General features: G+C 39.5%; 1 protein-coding gene across 9 annotated transcripts in view; it reads right to left on the reverse strand.

Annotated features, from left to right (window-relative positions):
* The window catches only part of LOC133838634 (maternal protein pumilio), a 190,668-nt gene that overhangs the window by 84,520 nt on the left and 85,387 nt on the right, over positions 1-20,761 (reverse strand). For 3 of the 9 annotated variants that reach the window (XM_062269800.1, XM_062269799.1, XM_062269798.1), the window contains exon 1: positions 10,063-11,160. The exons of 5 other annotated variants lie outside the window; for them this stretch is intronic. In XM_062269800.1, the coding sequence (XP_062125784.1) occupies positions 10,063-10,203 (141 nt within the window). In that variant the 5' untranslated portion in view covers positions 10,204-11,160. Of the gene's footprint in view, positions 1-10,062; positions 11,162-20,761 lie in introns of those variants that run through there. One more of the 9 variants, XM_062269803.1, reaches the window with a different exon arrangement.

Raw genomic sequence — 20,761 nt, forward strand, 5'->3', positions numbered from 1 at the left:
TCCGAGTAAAAACCGAATCAAACGCAAAACGCATTTACAAGTCTGTATTCTTCGCTCTGAATCAAAATTCCAACTCCATTCGACTTCGTTGCTGTTGCTGTAGCTGTCGCTATCGCTTTGGTTGGCCTTTTAGCATCAGGCACCACATCGACATCATTCAAATAGCTAACAAATTGCACTGTCGAATGCAATATTTTTGCTTTTAGCCATAATACCTTTTACATATGCTACGACAGCATGGCAGGGGACGAGCGAAGAGCATCCTCCTGCCTCTGCCCCCTTTACACTTTACTATAGTATCTATCTTCTTCTCTTGTTCGCTCGCATCATTCGAGTTCTCTAAGGTAAGTATGTTGCATGCAACGCATTCTCGCAGCTTGTAGCTTGGGCCGTAGCTTGTTAGCATGAAATGTGTCTGCCTCCATCCCAAACTGCACTCCTTCCCATCCTCGGTCTCCATCTTTCTCTGTGCCTGACTGCCAGCCTGCCAGCCAGAGAAGAGATACCAAAGATGCCAGAGTGATAAATCCTTGCGGCTTTTTATTTCCACAGCGTCCTCTTGTCGTGTGGGTGTGTGACACGACTCTCTCTCTCTCTCTCTCACTCTCTCGCTCTGTCTGTCAGTTGAGCCACGCCCCTTTTCTACCCAACACCAGCACATACTGCGATGCGATGTGCATTGCATTACAAGCATAATAATTCTTACTGACAGCTCACGATGAGCTGTTACTGGTTTCGGCGGTTCTGTTACTTTAGCCCTGTTCTGCTGTTCGTCCAGAGTGCTGGTCGGAATCTTCTCATAGCGTTAGACTAGCTGAGCCCACATCGTTTATTATACCCTTTCTGCTTGCTGGCTTTTAAATTGTATTGTAAGCCGTATTCATAAAGAAGCTATGTCTATTCTACCTTGAGTATATCAAGGGCACTTGTTGCGATGCCTTCTAATCCAGATGATATAGTAGATCGCATATTTATGTTTGCCAATCACTTCTCAACTTTGCCATTTTGACAGAGCATTTAGTGTTCGGCTTATTCGTGCATTATCATGCTGATTCTTTATTCTCTTTCCCAGTCTAGTTCTTTTCATTCTTGCTTTGCACTTAGCGCCCAATTAAAGCAAAAGTTTCATTTCATTTTCGTTTGCATCCTTTTTTTCTGACTCTGGTTTGGGTTTAACCTAAAAAGTTTACGCCTCGTTAATTTCAATTTAAGTGCAGACAATTTAAAACCATACATATACAATTTTTTTTTGTATATATATTCTATATGTATTATGTGTATACATCCTTTATATATAAAGCACCATAAACTGCGGCACTTTCAACTCTAAAGCGCAAATTAACAGCTCTGTTTCGAGCTTTTGGCCAACCCTCAACCACCCACCCATCTAGTCACACACACCCACACACACACACACGTACATTAGCTTTGGCATAAAAATGTATTTTATCGTTGGCCAGGAAACAGTTTTGCGGCAGCCGGAAATGTTGCCACTTCCACTTTATTGTGGCTCTTTCTTATTCCTCTTTTGTATCAGCTAACTCTATCACTCTCTCTCTCTCCCTCAGACACATTTTTATTTCTCCCCTTCCCTCTCTCCCCTCATAGTGGATCTCGCTCTCAAGGGTAAAGAGTTTTCAGAATGCCGTACCACAAAACAAAGTGCATTACATATTTCACTAATTAAAATAATGGAAAACACAATATTTGTAATTATTTACCACTTGTTATCCATTCGCTTTTATTTATTTTTGTGTTTTTTGGCTATCTTCTAGGGGATTATGATATGACCCAGTGGTTTACTGTGTAATTCCAAAACATGAACGAACTGCAGTTGACAGCAGAAACGTTTCATCATTTCGGCTAATGAGGTCGAGTAACTGTGGGCCAAATTAAGGTCTGTTTATTTCGGACTTTTCGGTCGAAGGGATTTCACATCTTCATTTGTTTACCTTGAGAGTGTGAATCCGAAATAATTGCAGTTATAATTAAATCAGAAAGAACATGATTAAAGTATTTCATTGTCAGTCAGATTAAATTTACATGCACATGCTCAATTTCATTTGTAAGTGCAATCAACTTTGAATTAAACATACAACATATTCTTTTGCTCCCCGCCTTCCGAATTGCCAACAACCGGTTATAACAATACGATATTGTGAGCAGTCGGTCAGAGTCAGAGTCAGAGCGGGAGAACAACGCAAGTTCAAAATGTATTTCAAGTGTTGACAATTGACTTACTGACTTTCAGCTCTTGGCCAAGTCGTAATCGTATAGCTAAGCACACACACAAACACACACGCATAACGACGACGACCGGCATAAGAAAGTTAAGAGGGCGTATCTCAAGTGAGACATATTCAAATGACATGGACAGCGAAAAAACAACAAAAAAAAACAAAATGAGACAAGAAGAGAACTTTAAAGGCAACATAAACAGCTGCTGGGGCGGCTGTTGCTCTTTCGCTGACTTCACTCGGTTGTCTTGGCCACGTTTTTAAGCCAGACTCGGCACACATTGCCCTGGGTCATTGACATGGCTACCGCACATTTACGAAATACACGAGAAAAAACTCAAATAAAATAAATGGAACACGAAATCACACAAACTGTAAGAAATGATTACGAAACGCAAAAGAAAAAAAAAAACACAACACAATAAAACAAAACGAAATTATGACCTTTTTTCCCCATACTTTATATTTGTCTACTTTTTCAGAATTTTCTTGAACTCAACAATTTGTTCATCATTCTGCTCTCTTGTTGGTTGATTGCTCTTTCAATTATTTATCCATCTATTTGGCATATCAAAATTTTCGTTTGATATTGCGCCAAGTTCTTCAAAAGTCGCTGGTTACACTTCATTGATAAAAACGCGCTGCTAAATGGTTTATGAATTAATGTGTAAATAACGTGAATAGCTCAAAAATAATCTGATGAATCAACAAAAAGTGTGGTCAGTCAGCTATTATTATTATTATTTCATATTTTTGAAAATTGTTTATCATAAATTTCCTTTAAAACATAATTTTAATCCAACGTCAACTTGAATCATGAATTTCACCATATGGTAAATGCCCAAAACATGCCTCACAAATATATACGAGAATGAGGAGGGTGTGTCTGTGTAATAATAAAAAAAATAATAATAAAAATATGGAGAAGAGCAAAAAACATATATAATAAATATACACAACATCAACGAAATTTTCTGCACATTTGAGCAGAAAATTATCGATTTTACATGCAGAAGCGCACAAAATGCAACATCAACTGGCAAATAGAGCCAGAGGCCGAACCGAACCGAACCGAAAACGTAACCGTAACCGAAACCCAGGAAAACCAATCCGTACCATACTGTATTGTAACATACTATCGTAGTGAGTAGTCCCATTTGGAGGAGTTGAGGGGGGACAGAAAGACAGACGGAACTAAAATGATGCCCAGCATTTGATGAAAAGAGAGAAAAATGCTGCGGCAAATGGTTTGCTAGTTGGGAGCAAACCAACGTCAAGTGCTTCATGGGGAGATTGAAATTGGAAATGGTAACTGGGCATAGCTCTAGCTACAGATATAGGTATAGGTACTCGTATAGTTATCGGTAAGCGAGTGTGGCTAGCAGGCTGCTACTTTGCTTACTTTTCATTCAAATATTTTGATGTGTGTACTTAACAGTCAGCGAGTGAGTCTTGTGCGGGTGTTCCACGAGGGGATGGGGGGGGGAGGCACACGCTATTTGCGAGTGTGTGTGTGTGTGTGTGTGGGTCGAGTGTGTCTCAGCCACCTCACACCTCCCACCTCCCACCTTTCCCACTCCCCGCCCAGCACTCTTCTATCCACTCTGCGGTTCAATAAACTCGCGCGTGAATTTTCTATTTTACTTGATTTTTTCCTCTTCTTTTTTATTTTATCGTCGTTTCGTTTAATGTTCAACATGTTTTACAATTTGCCATAGACAGCAGTAGCAGCGGCAGAGGCAACAACAGCATGGGCCAAGGGATGGGAAACGGGGCGTGGCACTGCGCTGCGTTTTATGTGTCAAACATTTTGTAAACGGGAGAAGAGACCCAACACATCGGTGGGGTGGGTGGGGGGTGGTGTAAGGGGGAGGCAGGAATGAAACAGCCTGTCTGGTTCCCATCGGAATTTTTGAGTTTTGTTTGAAGAGCAGCCAACACTACTCTGCATAGAAGGGGGGTTGCAACATAAAGCGGCGAGTGTGGCGGTGGGCGGGGGGAGGCAATCTGTTTGTATTCCGTTAGGTGACTAGCTTAATAGATTGTTAAATGCAACGCGCGCTGCCAGCCAGCATATTTCCAAATCCAGCTGCCGGATATCGACCGAATATATCTAAATAAAAATGTATTAATCAATAACTATACTTTTTTATAGATTGATTAGCTTTATCTATACATCAACTTTAATTCACTTGAAATACATTTCGTTAAGCATTCGCTCCACACTTTAAGCTCTGGCATTTTTTGTGTTTGCCTCTGGCTGTTTTTTGTCGGTGGCAATCTCCTTTTCCAACCTTTATGTCAATTGCCACTTTGGTGTGACCTTTTTTGCCTGCTAATTTGCTGTCATTTTGCTATGTTCGCCTGCTCGGCTCTGCTCGGCTCTGTTCCTTAACAATATTCCCTTGATGGCAGCAGCCAACTACCTCTCAGCCGCCACTTTTGACACTCTCCATGCATTATATATCGATCAAAATTCAATTTGTGCCGCTTTTTTGACAACGTTTAAAGCAGCGAAAAAAATTAACTTTAATTGAAAAAGTTTGCTACGCACTTTTCAGTGTCGTTTGCTGCCAGCTTTTAATTCTTTTCTCGTTTTTCTTCTCTTTTCTCTGTGTGTGTGTGTGTTGTGTGTCTGCGAGAAGATTCCAAGTGTGACTTACGTGAGCGAGAAGCCGAGAGGAAGATAAAAAGAGGGAGACCTCGAGCGGTTTTTAATTAACCTAATTTGCAGCTGAGAACTCGAAACTTTTTGGCTCATTATTTGCGCTAAACTTTCTGTGTGCTCTCTCTGTCTTTCCCACTCTTTCTCTCTCTCTTCGCTCTACGTCTCTATTTATGAGAATTTTGTTGAATGTCACTACAAAACATTTATGTGTCACCTTATGCAAAGTCTTGATTTCAATAATTTCATTTTCAACTTGAGTCTATCGGATTCATAGACATGAACTTTCAATCTGTTATTTAGACTTTAACTTAATTTCCTGCTAGTTGAATTCAAGACTTGCTCTGTTGGTTCCGTTCCCTATAACTTACACAATATTTGGTTGTCTCAGCTCCAACTTCACATCAATTTGGGTTCACATAACTTATGCTCTTTGAAGTTAGAAGCCATGTCCATCACTCGGACCCCAGTTTTTGTAAAGTCAAGTCAAGTCAAGTCCAGTCGAGTCGAGTCGAGTTTAGTTTTTACATTATTTCGGGGTACTTTTTCTTAAGAACAACACAAATTGTGTTTGACTTTCGTCTTGAGAAAAATTAAGAAGAAAACTTTGTTGCCATTTTGTAATTGAGCGCAGAAGAAGATAATCAAGTCACATGCTCTAGATGCAGTTGCAGTTGCCTTTGCAGCAGCTTTAGGGGCAAAATAAAGGGCTATAAACTGAAGCTGTTTCAAACAGAACACATATTGTTGTTAATAACCTGAACAGAAAATGAAACACGTGTCTCACGGACTAGAAAAGCAAAGAAAAAGCCATAATTATCGCAACGCTTGGATTTTTCGCAAGCGTTGACAGAAAATTAATTAAAAAAGTGCTAAAGCTGTGGACTGCAACAGCGATTCGAATTGAGATTGCGATTGCAATAGCATTTGCGATTGCCATTGCAATTGCGACTGGGATTGAGTTAAGTTCATTAAAGTTGGCCAAGCACTAGTCAAGCCAGAAGTGGTCTCTGTCCAAGATTAGGTCATTATGAAGTCGAGGCTGGAGCCAAGGATGAGTGTGCAGCAGGTAGTAGATGGAAGATGGAAGTTGGCGAAGTAGGTGCATGGGAAAACTTCGGCATTTTCCTTGTCTCGAAGTGTGTTTGGCAACGCTTTTTAATTGGATTTAAGCAAGACGAAACTTTATTGGGAAATATGAACAATCAGTCACAGAGACGAAATTTATATATGCGAGTATATAAATAAAATATTAAACAACTTTATTATGCTTTTCAAATTCCATTGAAATAATAAACACAAACTTTTATGTTTGTTCAAACATAATTTCACGAAATGCAATTATACAAATTTAATTTTGATGAAGTTTCTGAACTTGATTTCATGCCTGGCAAACTCTTAGTTAAAAAAAATCAATCTAAAATTGACCTGATCTTTTTTTCTCTAGTTTTTTCTTGCAGATCCACCACAATTACAACTAGTTAGTTTCCTCAGCTAGTGAGATTTCTCTCAAGAGCCGTGCTCCAGTTTTCACCTGACCAAAAACTGAATCCGAGCAAAATAATCCGCTATCTCAAGCATTCTTTATCTCTCGACCTAAACATAGCTGCACATTCATTTGAGCATGAGCTCGTTAAACAAGAGGAAAAAATCACATTTCCACACACGCACACACAGAGACGTTGAAAGATTTTGTGATACCTAATTTGCAGCAATTTTCACCGAATCCAACAACAATAACAGCAACAACGTTGAGGAGCAACAAAATTCTCAGCTCGCCGTATTAAAAATGAATAAAAAAGAAAAAAAAAAAAACACACACACACACACATACACATAATACGAAGCTAAGGCAAAATCCCCCCTTTTTGCCAACAGCAAAAATCTTTTGCAATTTTGCACGCAGCGAATCGCGGCGAACATAAAAATAAATATTAAAAATAAATTAGAGCTACCTGCGGCTTTTATTAACTTTTAATTTATGAAAAGCGCAGGAAAAACTCAGAGCTGCGCGAAAAACCTCACATGAATAGCAATGCCTCTGAGAATGCGAAAGCGAATAGTGATAATGCATATGGGAAGAAGGAAGAAACAAACAAAAGAAAAGCAAATTACCCAGTAAGCAAACAAACACTAGAAAACTACGTTGAGTGTGCTCGACTGTGAAACTAGTTACTTTATTTTTTATTTGTAAAAATTAAGAGTGTGTTTTTATTGTTCAACTAGTAATACTTTTCATAATTAAATGAGAGTAATCTTTAATTAAGATTAAACGTTTAAGAACGACAAGCAAAGCAGAAACGAATAACTTCCAGCTCTTGAGATGGCAAAAAAGAAGATCTGTGTTCAAGTCCACGATCATTTCTGAGCTAATTTAATAGAAAGTTGCGTGTATTAATTGTTGGTGGCAACTACTAAGAAAAAACAGCAGCAGCAGCAGCGATGCATGGCAGAGAGTGGGAGCTAAAACGTAGCTAAGAAAAAAAGTCTGAAGAATCCGCACTTGCAGTTCCATAAAGCATAACCGAGAGAGTCGAAAGAGAGAGAGAAAGAGAGAGAAGCACTCGAGCTGCGTCAGTGGAGCAGAACGATGAACTGCACTTCGATGAACAACGAAGAAGCAGTGAAAGAGAGGAGAGTAAGGAGAGAGACTGTGACAGGCTGAAGAGCGCCTCAAGCATCATGAGACAATTTGTACAACATTTAAATGGATAGTAGAGGCGTTGAAGGTCCTCAGCTGGCGAGACGAAAAGCGCAGTAGAAACTTAGTTAGGACCACACAGAGATGAAGGAGCGTGAATGAAACTGGAGGAAGCTCAGGCAGAAGCAAAATTTAGAATAAGAGTAAAACTGGAAGGCTCATCAGCATATATTTTTTCTACTTCTCTGCATTTTTCTCCTATTATTATTTTTATTCTTCATTTTAAAAAGCATCTTTTGGATGTCGCCTGAAGAGCTTTTCAGTGTTTAACTTGTGTGAAGTTTTACAACTTGTGCAACTGGCTTTTCACTAGATGGTTTTAGACAGGTCATTCAGTTAGTCAGTCAGTCAATCAGTCTGTGCAAGTCGCTTGAAGTTGGCCACTTGCAGCAGACACAATCTTTGGCCGAGGGGAAATGTCGAGTGACAGCTGTCGCTATACAATCTGTGGTCATTCAGCTTTAAGCAGGTCAAAATAAAGATGCGACAGTGAGAGAAAAGTGAGAGAGTCTAAAAGACTTAACTGTTTAAGGTAATAATAATCAACTTGAAAGAAAGCTGACAATACTTTTAAGAGAAGTAAATAGAGCTACTCGAGTCGGATCTTTTTAGGTTAACTAAAATGGAATATAATTGAATAAAATAATATATCGATTTCTTCTCCAAATCAATGTAGTAAGTGAGAGAAGTCTTTCAACTGCTCCGGTTGAGGATAGAAATGGAAAATGATACGGACATTTGATAATGACATCGCAATGATGTCAGGTCACAAGTTCTCGGCAACACACAATTGTGCTGTGGAGTGCGTCAATTGTGTAACCTGAGCACTTCTGGTTGGGGCACACATAGCGTATACGTAACGAGATGTATTTGAATGGTTGAAAAAGGAAAATAATAGAAAGAGAATGCGAGCATTTTACATAATATTAAACGATTTTTAATCTCAGTCTCAGCAACTAATCCATTGATTACAAACTGCAGCTGAGAAGGCGTGAGGCATGCACCATTTGTTGCAGCTTAATGAGGTGTGTGCGTGTACGTGTGTGTATGCGTATGTGAGTTGCCTGGTGTTTTATTCTAGGCGAGCGCACTTTACGTACACATTTTTCAAGCGCATAAATCACTCAATCGGAAAATGCACTCTCACAAGCAGAGAATGCAGGTAATGTTGGTCAGCCCCAACAACAGTCTTCTCTCTCTCTCCTCTACCTTGTGGCGGGCCACGTTAAAAGCATAATTCATAAGCTGCTTAAGCCGCTGGTCATAAATTTACTGCACACACATTAATTAGGCCCACTGCCACAAGCCTAAAGACACTCCTCTAGCTTCCCATCGACCTGCCATAATAAACTACCTTTTCCTCTCGACTCCTCTGCACCTGATGCACAATCAACTCCTTTTCCCCCTACTACTCATCGTTCTACTCCTGGTGAAAAACGCAACTCTTCTAATAAGCTAGCTGCCGCTGGGCATACATTGGATTCTGTTTACTAGTTGCAGCAGCTCTGAGGCATCCACAGGCAAGCCGAAAATGACTAATGTGTGCTCATTAGTCTTGACCAGACATTGAGGTACTTACTCGATCTGCAATCTGAGCTACCTTTTTCCAATTGCAACAAGCTTCAAAAGTTGTGTGGTTGGAGTTTTCAGTTTTCCGTTTTCAGTTTGCTTTTTTCCTTTGTTTATAATCGAAAAAGTGTGCAGAAAGTGTGCAACAATTACAGCTGGATATTGTTTGTGGGGGAGAGAGTATAAAAGGGATTTTGGCATATAATCAATCAAATTGTCAATCAATCAATGCAAACTAACAACAGCAAAAGCAAAAGCAATAACAACACCAATAACAACAACAACAACAATAAGAACTGAGACAAACAAAAGCACACGCAATCAATGTGAAAATGTTTGAAATCGAAATTGAAATGGACAACAAAATTGTGGAGCATGTATCGAGAGGAGGCGAAAGGCGAGGACTGTGACAAGTAAAATAACAACAACAATGTACGGAAATAATTAGAAATACGGCAACAAGAAGACACAAACAACAACAAATGCAAAAGGGGAGACAGGTGTGTCAAAAAAAAGTAGCAGAAATAGAAAACTACATAAGAATTCAAGTATGAAATTTGAAATTGAATTTGTGTGAGGTATAATGTATAAATACTTTTTAAAGAAAGTAGATTTGTGCTCTTATTATGAAATCGCAACAGCTTTATCTTTGTTTTAAAAGTATTCTGTTTTTGTCGCTTAATGAATAACACTAAAGAAACCGACTAGATTTGCTATGCTCTGAACACAATATTAGTTGAAATCACAACAGTTTTATCTTTCTTTTAAGAATTTCCCGCTGATTACATAGGGTTCTGTTTTTTGTCGTAAGTAAGTAATGACTCATTTAAGTATGAACTCTGCTTTCAATTCACTGATATCGTTTTGAATTCCAGATGAATTTCACTTACAATATGCTCCTTCAGCTCCTTGCGTATTGGTCCCAGCCATTGATGTAATCCAATGTATCGCTTTTGCACCATTTTAAGGGCAGGGGCGCCTTGGGCGTAAGGTCCGCCTAAAAGGGCGCTGGCAGTTTCTAAAACCACCATTTTGTTGGTATTGTTATCACTGTTTGTTGTAGCTGTTGCTGTGGTTGCGCTTATTATTATATATCGCGTTGTTTCTGTGGTTCACACTTATTATCCGGGCGGCGTAAGATAAGCTTTGCCAGTATATATTTCTTTATTTTTTATAATTTGTATATATAAACACAATATGAAAAAAGTTGGAACTTTGGTTTCTGATTTCAGAGCAATATTATAGTATGCTCATAAAACTGTTGATTCAGTTTTGTAGATTGTTGCAAAATGAAATTCCGTATTTGCGGCTTAGGTTTTGGATGATATATGTATGTACGCTGTTTGGGTTTCGGGATTTAGACGCGCATTTCAATTAAATTTAAGCCGCATTCATCAAACGTGCCACGCAGGCCGCAAGAGCGATATGTGTGAGGTGTTCCAAATGACACCGAGATGCTCTTTATACACACAATGTATGGGCATATATATAATCTGCAGTTTTAATCCTCACACGATGGCAACTGCGACGACGGTAACGATGGCGATGACGATGTCGTTGACGCTGTTGCTGTTGCTGATGTCGACGATGTTTTCAATTTACTTTGCATTGGGAAATCCTTAAAATCAATTAAATGACACGCACCGCGAGTATATTTCTTCTTTCTTTTTTATCTTTCGATTTAATTTTGTTTTATTTTGTATTTTTCTCTTTGTTATTAAATTTTCTCTATTGTTTGGTTTTGGGTAACTTTCTTAGGCACGACAATTGCAGATAAATTGTACGGAAATTATTATACCACATTCTGGCTTTCAGCCATTTAAAATATTTCACTTTTATTTACACATAAATTGCACAATAATTTCATAAATAATAATGTAAACACGACAATTTTTCGCGATAAATACGTTACGATACGCTTAACGGATGTTGCGAGAGTACGAAACGGAAACGGGAGAACCAACCGCTGTGTTCAAAGTTCCATCGCGAACTGATTTTCAACTAGCGATACGAATTGTGCCGAACCAACAAAAAAACCGACAGACGCCACAGCCGAGTCGCTAGACGACAGCGAACGAACGAATGAACGACGATGTCAGCGAGAGGTTTGTCCGATTGCGGCTGAACGAATGCAACGTCTAACGAAGCACAGTGGTAACGAATCGTATGAGAAACGAACGAATTACACGACTACGCGCACAACTTCAACCAAGTTACGTTCATAAACCTCTATTATCACATATTCTCTCAACATTTTAGTACACTGTGCGCCGCTGCTTAAGTAGAAGAGAAACATTGTGTGTGCAAGAGCAAGTTGTGTAGAGTTTACTCAGCGCCCATGAAAAACACTTGTTGTTGACGTTCGGCAGAGCCGAGAACACCCCACAGCAACACGAAATAGCATGCGGCAGAGGGAGAGAGCGTGAGAAAACTGTTGCGCCCAGTCAGCTCTTATACACTCTTATACCATTGAAACTGTTCGGGCGGCATTGCCAGTCAGGCAAAGAAAAGCGCAGTTATCTTTTGGAGAATATCTCTTGCAATTTTGGTCATGAATTTCAAGAGAAATGCAACTCTACTATCAAATTCCATTTTATGTATGTATGTGTGGGTATCTGAGTTTGTATTTCCTGTTGCCAAATATTTCTAAAAGTTAACAGGTTGTATGAAGTTATGAGTTCTTTATTACGAAAACAAAATGTAATTTGTTGTAGAGCATAGATTAAAGTTATTCAGCAAAAGATGCTAAAGCAATAAGATTTTAGCGAAAATATTGTAAAAATTTTTTATTCTTGGGATATTTGTGAAAATTACATACATTTTTGAAGAACCATGAGTCAAAATATGTTTAGCCTTTGTCTAGAAGATGTATCACATTTCTCCCAAACTCACAATTAACTTGATAAAATCATTAATAATAAAAAACTAGATGGGATGATGATCTGCACGCCTTCTTAACATAATAATGATGATAAACAAATAAAACAGAAAAAGATTATAAAATATAATAAATATAACACGTTGACGCTGTCTGATGATGATGGTATGATTATTATTAGGTAACGTTGAACCCATGTGGAGTTTGTTGACTTCTGCAACAAAGTGTGACTAAACAAATTAAGTCGAGAACTAAAAAAGAACTCGAAACTAAATCGAGAGCACGCAGCGAAATGTCGAGAAGAAGAAGAACAGAGAGAGAAACGAAAACCTTACAAAGCACGAAAAAAGAAAAACAATAACAACAACAAGGCGTTAAATTACATATTAAACTTCAGTTGAGTTCAGTTCAGCTCAGTTCGGTATGGCTCGGCTCAGTCGTTGGACAGCCAGTTTCCATAGTCCCTACATATCAGGGAGGAGTGTCAAAAGAAGGCAGATAATAATAACAAGCAGCAGAACAACAACAACTACCAACAGCAAGCAATAAGACCAGCAACAACATTGAAGACGATTACAATTTCATGCACGAGAACAAGAAATTGAAGGAGGCTGTTGCTAGTTGCTTTTGCCGCTGCTGTTGCTGCTGCTGCTGCTGCTCTTTCAATCTCATAAGCTGGAAAATTGTGACGGAAAAGCGTCAGGCAGACCAATAGAATAGGAAACATGAGGACCGATCAAATGGTCATGCTCTGAGGGTTCACTAACTTCTAACGGTAATAGACATGCCATGCCGTGCTCAACAAGTTGCCATAAACATGTTGCATCAACATTGCAACAACAATAAATGCTGCTTCTTCCGCTCTTCTCGCAGACTCTTCTTATGTGTGTGCTTGTATTTTCTTTTTAGCGCACAAGTTCAATGCTCGGCAATCATATGAGAAATTAGCACACAAGCAACTAACAGCCAACAACAACAACTGAAACTACCACAACAACAGCCGCTAAAGCCGCCAACGATGCTGCTTATGCAAACTAAGACAATACAAAGGCAATAGAGAAAAGAGAACGAGCAAGCAATCTCACCTCACCCTTACCCCCCACACCTCATCTTCAGCTCACCACGATTTGCGCTTTACCTCGACAATGACATTCAAAAAAGCTGCAAGTCAAGCTTAGAGCGACAAGAAGAGCTAACCGCACCCGGTCACACTGCCATCTCGCTCTAACCGCTGTTGCGAATGTTGTGTTCCCGTCAAACAGCTTGGAGTTCGTTCACCGCACGCGACGGCCGAACGCTTATAGCATCGTTCTCAAACATGTGCGCCTCTCTTTCTTTGTGTGTGTTTGTGAATGTGTGCTTGGCCTAAAATTTAGAGCCGGCCACGACCTGCCTAACTGCACAACAAGTTTGACTTTGTTTGGGGTAAGAGATCGGTGAGAGAGAGAAAGAGCGGGGGATAGAGAGAGAGAGAGAGAAAAAGGGAGCGGAATGGAGCAGAGTTGGCAGTGAGCGCTTCGCTTGTAGCGCAACGATCGTCAAGATGTTAATCTTACGGCAACGACGCTCGTTAGTGGCGCTCTAACATGCAGCTTAAGCTGATGTCTCTCCCCTTTCCGCTGACCCCCTATAAGCGAAAACCGTTCTGCTTGCTATTCTAATACCCGGTAAGACAAAAGGTAAAGGCAACTTTAACCAGAAAGAGAACTTTGCGTTAATGACTCTTAGCCATTAAACCTCGCAAATATAAAAATGGTATAATAAATAGATACCGGGTATCGCGCTGTTGAAAATAGACTACTTTTGTTTTTAAACGAGTTTACTCCTGATTCTTTTAAGTAATTAGTTTGGAGGCCTGATTAAAATTAGTACATGTGACTTAGTCAATTTGTTGTCAACTCATTTATTTAAATAACATGACCATAAATTTCAGTTAGTACATTTTGTCGGTCCTTTATCAACTTTTTATCGATTACACGCTTTTACAGTAGGTTTTTTCTACAATTCGCAATAACAAAAAACATATGTAAAGTGCTCCACCAGACATTCTGCAATGAAGTTTCAAGTGCCTCAAAGCGAGAATGTGTTTAGAGTGCAGTTGTGAATGTGAATGCACGTCAGATACTTAGGGTTGCCAGCCTTTCCAAAGCATCATATTATATAGTATATGCACGTATAGTGCATCATTCAAGTACCTGTGTAATGCCACTTAGTTGAAATCGAATTTTGTATTATTCGCGTTGAGTTCATCATCTACTTTAGCATAACACATTGCCATATTTAATTCGCAATATATGTTAATTGAATCCCAATATTTCATTAAATTTGTATTATCACAATAATTAAATTCAAAGTTATAAATCTTCGGGATTTTATCCAGTGAACTGATGGTATTTATAGCTGCTTTGCTTTTTGTTCTTATAGCATTACACCTTACCCAGCTTATTGCCAGTTTCTATTGTTGAACGCAACCATACGAGATAAACTAACAGAATTCTCTTGTTGTCTATATTTTTTGTTTGCGGTCTTCTCTATCACGTAAATAAATTGAATTTATAATAGTTGACAACACAACCTCACACGCCCACTCTCATCACCGCCCAGTGTCATCGTCGCCCCCACAGAGTCAATCGAATCAATCGTCAGCAACAACGACGACGACGACGGGAAAGGCCAGCAGCAATTGCCAGCAATTCTCATTCATTTCAGAGTTCAGAAAAATGTGACGAAAATTAATTAAAAATCAATTTGAATTTGATTGTTGACTGTTGGACCCAGTTCTCCTTTCCTTTCCCTCTCACTCTCTCGCTTCAATTCTCTCGATCCATTCAATCCCCAACCATTATCAACTTACTTATTCCCATACTATTTGTATATTTGGTGTCTTTGTCGTTGAAAGTTAATTGACATTTGCTCAATGTTTGGCATTTTTTGTGCCCGTTGACAGACCCAAACGGAAAGGAACTATGTGGATCCCCTTTAGAGCCAACAAATTAATCTCTTCGTGTTTTTAATACCTGTATTCCTTTAAATTATTAGTAATGGGTTATAGTAGTACATCTTGCCATATCTGACATCGTTTAATTATACATTTCACCATATACGTCCTGTATCTCCATGTAAATCATTCTAACATATTCCATGACTTTTTTCCATTATGTACAAAACATTGCAGCCATCATCGAGTTGTTGTGAACAACAATTTTTAATTGAATTATGCACAAGGAAAATAAATTCTCTCTCGCCTACATACGAAACAAAAAACTTGAACTTTCATTCAATTTATTTATTTTTAATTCAATTTCATTTGATTCCATTCACATTTTTTTCGACCCACAATTATTGTGAAATGTAGCTTAAAATTGAAATTAGCCTGGCGTAAAATGCAAAAATACAAACGTAATCATTGACAGAGCACTGCTGGTGGTAACTCTGGATATCTAGCTGTCACATTTAATGTGCCATTGCGATTAGGGTTGCCAAACAGTACAGTACATAAAAAAAAACAGAGTTGCCAACTGGAAGCTTGCCAATGCTACCTCTGTCAAAACAAGGCAAAAATAATATAATACAACTTGCAACAACAAGTCGATGATAACAATAGCAATATAACGACAATGAAAAGTCGCCAGAAACAATAAAAATATATATGTGCATATTCTTTAATTGAATTGAAATTGATATGCGAAATAATTGGTGTCAGCAACAAGTTAAGAATAAATTAAATTGGGTTGTCCTATTTAAAATTGGAGTGAATGATTCAATAGGAATCGTATAAACCTACTTTCTAAATCAGTCAGCATTTACAGAAACAGTCAACGTACCTGTAAAGACACAACAATTTAAATTAAATTAGTAAAACTTTTCAAAAACTTATAAAATGTAAAATGTGTATATTTAAACAGATCTTCAAACATATGATAACAAATCTGTAATAACAATAATAAAAGATCGAAAATAGATATGATACGAGATAGAAATAATCTAACTACTCTCTGATTTTTTCTGATCTTGTGTAACAAGGTCAGAAACCAACTTTCATTCCATTTTGTACTCAGCACTTGTTCAAAGACCAGTGTTGAGAACACCGCAAACGTAAAGTGCAAACCATAACGCTTCTGTACATTTTCCTGATTATCTGTCTTATTATTATTATACATACTTATGCATATATTTTTCTTCTTTTACGTTTTTCTGCTATTCTTAAAGTTCATTAAAAATTACAACGCACTTAAAAAAATTTGCTCACTTATGCCTCATTTAACCAAATTAAAAGTAAACACGAGGCACAATAATGAGAGAATTCTCGTACTAAAAGAAAATCACAAAGAACAAAGAGTAAGAAAATTCACCGCCTGTGTATGTGTGTTTTTGTGAGTGTGTGCAGATTTAATCAGCAAACGAAGTCGGCACGAAAAATTTTGCGTCACCGCAAAAGGTATGCAATGGAAAATGAAGGGAAATGAGTAAACAGAGAAAAAGTGAAAGTAACACGCAAAACCTAATTATGATGAAAGAAAATGATGATGATATTAGAATATATGAAATTCGTCATTTGTTAATTCTTTTTATCATCGGTGCATCCATTTATTAGTTATATTCTTTACGCTCGAGTATTTTTACATTGAATATGACAATCTGATGAGCTGCCAACAAGCAGAAGTCTCATGGCTGATGTCATCCGAGTGTCATCAAATAGACCGTAACAAACCATTGACCTCCCCCATCGAACCATCCCAGACCCCTGATGTAGGTACCACAAGCCACAAGAAAAGGGCCCAAAACTGTTGTGAAAATCACACATAGTATTGTGCTGACTCAGCCAATTGACAAAAAGGGAACTGCGTTCAGCATATCCGAACTGTGATGAGCATTAAAGGTCTATAAAGATCATATTTTGTTTTTTCGTAGTGCAATGTTATAAATGCTATCACTTCTCAAATTTCCTATGCATATATTTGTATATCTATTAATAATTTCACCCTTAAAATCCAACTATTAATCGTATAATAGAAGAGTATCTGAGGGTCGATATAGTTGCAGCACTTAAGACGCAAGAAAGGATTTTCTAAATGTTATCTTAGTGAAAATGGGCTGGGGAATATATAGTCAACTGCCTTTCGACTTTAATAACTTTAAGCAGCTACGGTCAATTTAATTTTCATGGCAGATGCACGGAGAGACAGTCAGCAGTAAGTAAACGGCAAAAGGAGTAAAATATCAACACACACACACATACAAAGTTTCAGTCACATATCCTTGTAGCAAGGCGACAATTCGTGCAAGCATATGGACCGAACGAGAACGAGAACGTGAATGGGCAGAACGAGAGAAAGAGAGAGAGAGAGAGAGACGATGGGTGGTGGGTGTAAATCAGAGAACGGCACGGGTATACACACTCAACGGGTGCACCCGTTACTCATGTGCCTTTTCGGTAGCCTTACACTCGCGAGTGCGAGTGGCCAAAAATACACACACTCGCGAGCCTTATACTCATGAGCAATAAGTGTATCGCGAGCCTTACACTCGCGAGTGCGAGTGCCGAGGCATACTCGCCACTCGCGAGCCTCACACTCGCGAGTGCGAGTGCCGAGGCATACTCGCCACTCGCGAGCCTCACACTCGCGAGTACGAGTGCCGAGGCATACTCGCCACTCGCGAGCCTTACACTCGCAGTGCGAGTGCCGAGGCATACTCGGCAATTTGCGATCGGTGATTCTATGCACTCGGGTAAAGCCGGTGCCGGTGGTTATGGGTAAAAAATTATGAGTGGACCGGCACGATTGTATGTATGTACATACATATGTACGTTTGTGTGTATGTATATTGAGATGCAAGAAATGCCGTCGGCTTTTGTATTGTTCTTGTTATTGCTGGTGCGCTGTTCTTGCACTCATTTTATTTCTTGAAAATTTACCAACCTGACCTGACCCGACAAAATGTAACGCCCATTCATACCTAATTAATATTATAATTCAATAGGAAATGTGGAAAATCCGGGGTTTGTAAAGTGAAATTTTACCTGTTTTATGAGTTTTTGGGTTTTTTATATTCATCAATAACCGGAAAATCAGAAATTTTATTACCTGTTTATAACACTATTGTAAATGCCTATATAATTACAAAAGGGTATTTTGCAAATTTGTGCAATTTCCATAAATTTCAGGAAAAACCACCTGATATTTTATTTGACCATTTGTCAAAGTAAAAACACCCAAAAATCATTCAAAGAAGTCAAAAGTCATAAAATCTACCCGCGAGACGCGACACACAAGCATCAATAGGGTGGGGAAAACACGCGAGTATTTGCTCAGACACTCGCGAGTGTCTGATCAAACACTCGCGAGTGTCTGAGCAAAACACTCGCGAGTGTCTGAGCAAAACACTCGAGTGTCAGAGCATTTCGTCAAGAGTGTCTAAAATGATCGGTTGCACGAAGAACAACCACCCGCGAGACACGAGTGTGTACGAGCCGAGTGCAAGAAAGGCTCGAGTATGACAATGACTCATACTCGCAGCACTCGCATGATTTTGAATAAGTGTATCTCTCACTCGTTTTGCGAGTGCACGAGTAGCACTCGCACTCTTAAAAGTACGGGTGTGAGTCGAGTGTCGAAATTTGCCACCCGTGACGATGTCTGGTGTAAATAGGAAAAGGAAACTTGAAAGGAAAACTTGATTATAAAGCGATGACTTCACACATTGCCATACGAAAGACTCAGGACCTATAATTTTCATGCTGCTGCATAGCAGAAAAAAGGATAGCCTGGGATAGCCGTCGAGGCAAACACAACTGGACAGGGCATGCTACCCAGAGACTGTCCCGTCCCGTCCCGTCCTGTCCTGTCCTGCCCTGCCGGTCGTCGCAGCTGAGCTGGGACAAGGACATTGTGCAAACAGAGGCGTGTGTATATGCATGGCGTTGTAATTTAATACTTTTCTAATATGTAGTTGTCTCTATTCCTTTCTCTCTGTCTCTCTTCTCGGACTCGTGTTTTTTTTTACTATCTCTTTCTGCTTGCGTGTGACTTTTCAGAAGAATTTTAATAGAATTGGTAAACTGAGCTGGGGCATATATCGCAGTGCTCCGCTGCCTAAAAGTAGGCAGTGGATATTTGGAAAATATGCTGTTTACTCTTTCTCTTCCCCCCCTTTGCTCCTTCGTTGTAGCATCACTCACAGTGCTCGTCGTCGTACTCGGTAAAGTGGGTCAGAGTAAGTATGAATGGTTAAACAAGTGCTGAAAAAGGAGCAGCAGTTAAGTCAACAAGCCGCAAGCATTGCTATGCTTGATTTAAGTGCTCAGCAGCAGAAGGAAAAGAAGAGACGATGCCAAGGAATTCAAATAGAAATTGTGTGTGGCAAGGCAAGTTGCTAAAAGATATTTTCGTTTACGTAGTAGTGCATAAATGTTTACATATGGTTAATGAAGGCCAGCTAAACGTAGCAGATTTAACAGCATGAAGGGAAAGAACTAGAAAATGCTGACTAGAAGTGTAACTCTTATAAATATCATCGAGATAATAAATCGATTCAGGCAATATTCTCTTCAACATTAACGCAGCATTTCCATTGCAAAAAGGGGAGAAAACTAACACTCAATTCGAGCAGCACTAATTAATTTTAACTACTTACAGATAGTACCCAAAACCACCCAAGTGACACCTACAAATCGTGTCTCACCTATGGGATACAAGACTGGAGAAACTTTAAAGAGGGGAGGCGGCGAAGGGGCGGGCCAAAGCTTTTAGCATACATATTAGGATAGAGTTTACACGTAAACGTACTTCATTATTATCCTGGCGAGTGTGTCGCATGCACAAACATGACAAACTTCCCTAGAGAGAAACGACCCCATTCCCCTAGCATAGGTTGCTCCTCTTTGCCGGGAGAAAGAAACTGACAAGAGGGTTGGAGGGAAAAGAGTGGTTAGCAGCAGCAGCAGCAGCAGAAGCTAAAAAAAGTAAGAAAAAATAAATAAATACATTAAAATGCCAGCGGGTAAAATGAAGATACAAACAAACGCATTAATACGTGACGCTGAAACATTATTAGAAAATGTGTCTCGACGTTGGTTACTTGCCACACACTCATAGTATGCGAGGGTACTCAGTACTCTGCACGAGGAGTGTTGCAAGGATCCGGGGGTCGAGGAGGTGGCGCCACTCTTCGACGTACGTGCGTCTATGAAGGGGCTGGCTGCTCTTCTGATGATGCTCCTCTTCCTTCTGCTGCCGTTGCTGCTGCTGCTTTCGCAATATATTTTCGAATTTTTGCACTTGCAGCCATGCGGGGGCTAACTTAGTGGGTTAAAGTTCTGGTTGGGTGTTGCTGTTGCTGTTGGTGCTGGTGCTGGGTTCAGTTTTTGGTTTTCTCTGTCGGTTTTTGTAGCTTCACTTTCCAGGGGATGCAGTGGAGAGAGGGTTTTGCGGGTGCTGAGCTTTTGCCGCTGTCATGTCTGCGCGTACTTTTAATATGAATTTAGTCCTTTAAGTCCTGGCCCTGCCTGACTGTCTGTGCTTGCTGCTCCCCTGACTTGCCACACGGTGGCTCAGTGGTTCGACGTTCTGCTGCCTCTTCTCTCGGTTGGCTGGCAGGCTTTGGCTTGCACTTGGGTTCTGTTCTGTTCTGTACGTGGCGCGCACGTTTGTTCAATATGTCAATATTACATGGCATTGGCCATCCTGAGTGGCATTACTTTCGTTGCGTTC

The sequence above is a fragment of the Drosophila sulfurigaster genome, chromosome 2R (assembly GCF_023558435.1).
Source record: "Drosophila sulfurigaster albostrigata strain 15112-1811.04 chromosome 2R, ASM2355843v2, whole genome shotgun sequence".
Classification (NCBI taxonomy): Eukaryota; Metazoa; Arthropoda; class Insecta; order Diptera; family Drosophilidae; genus Drosophila; species Drosophila sulfurigaster.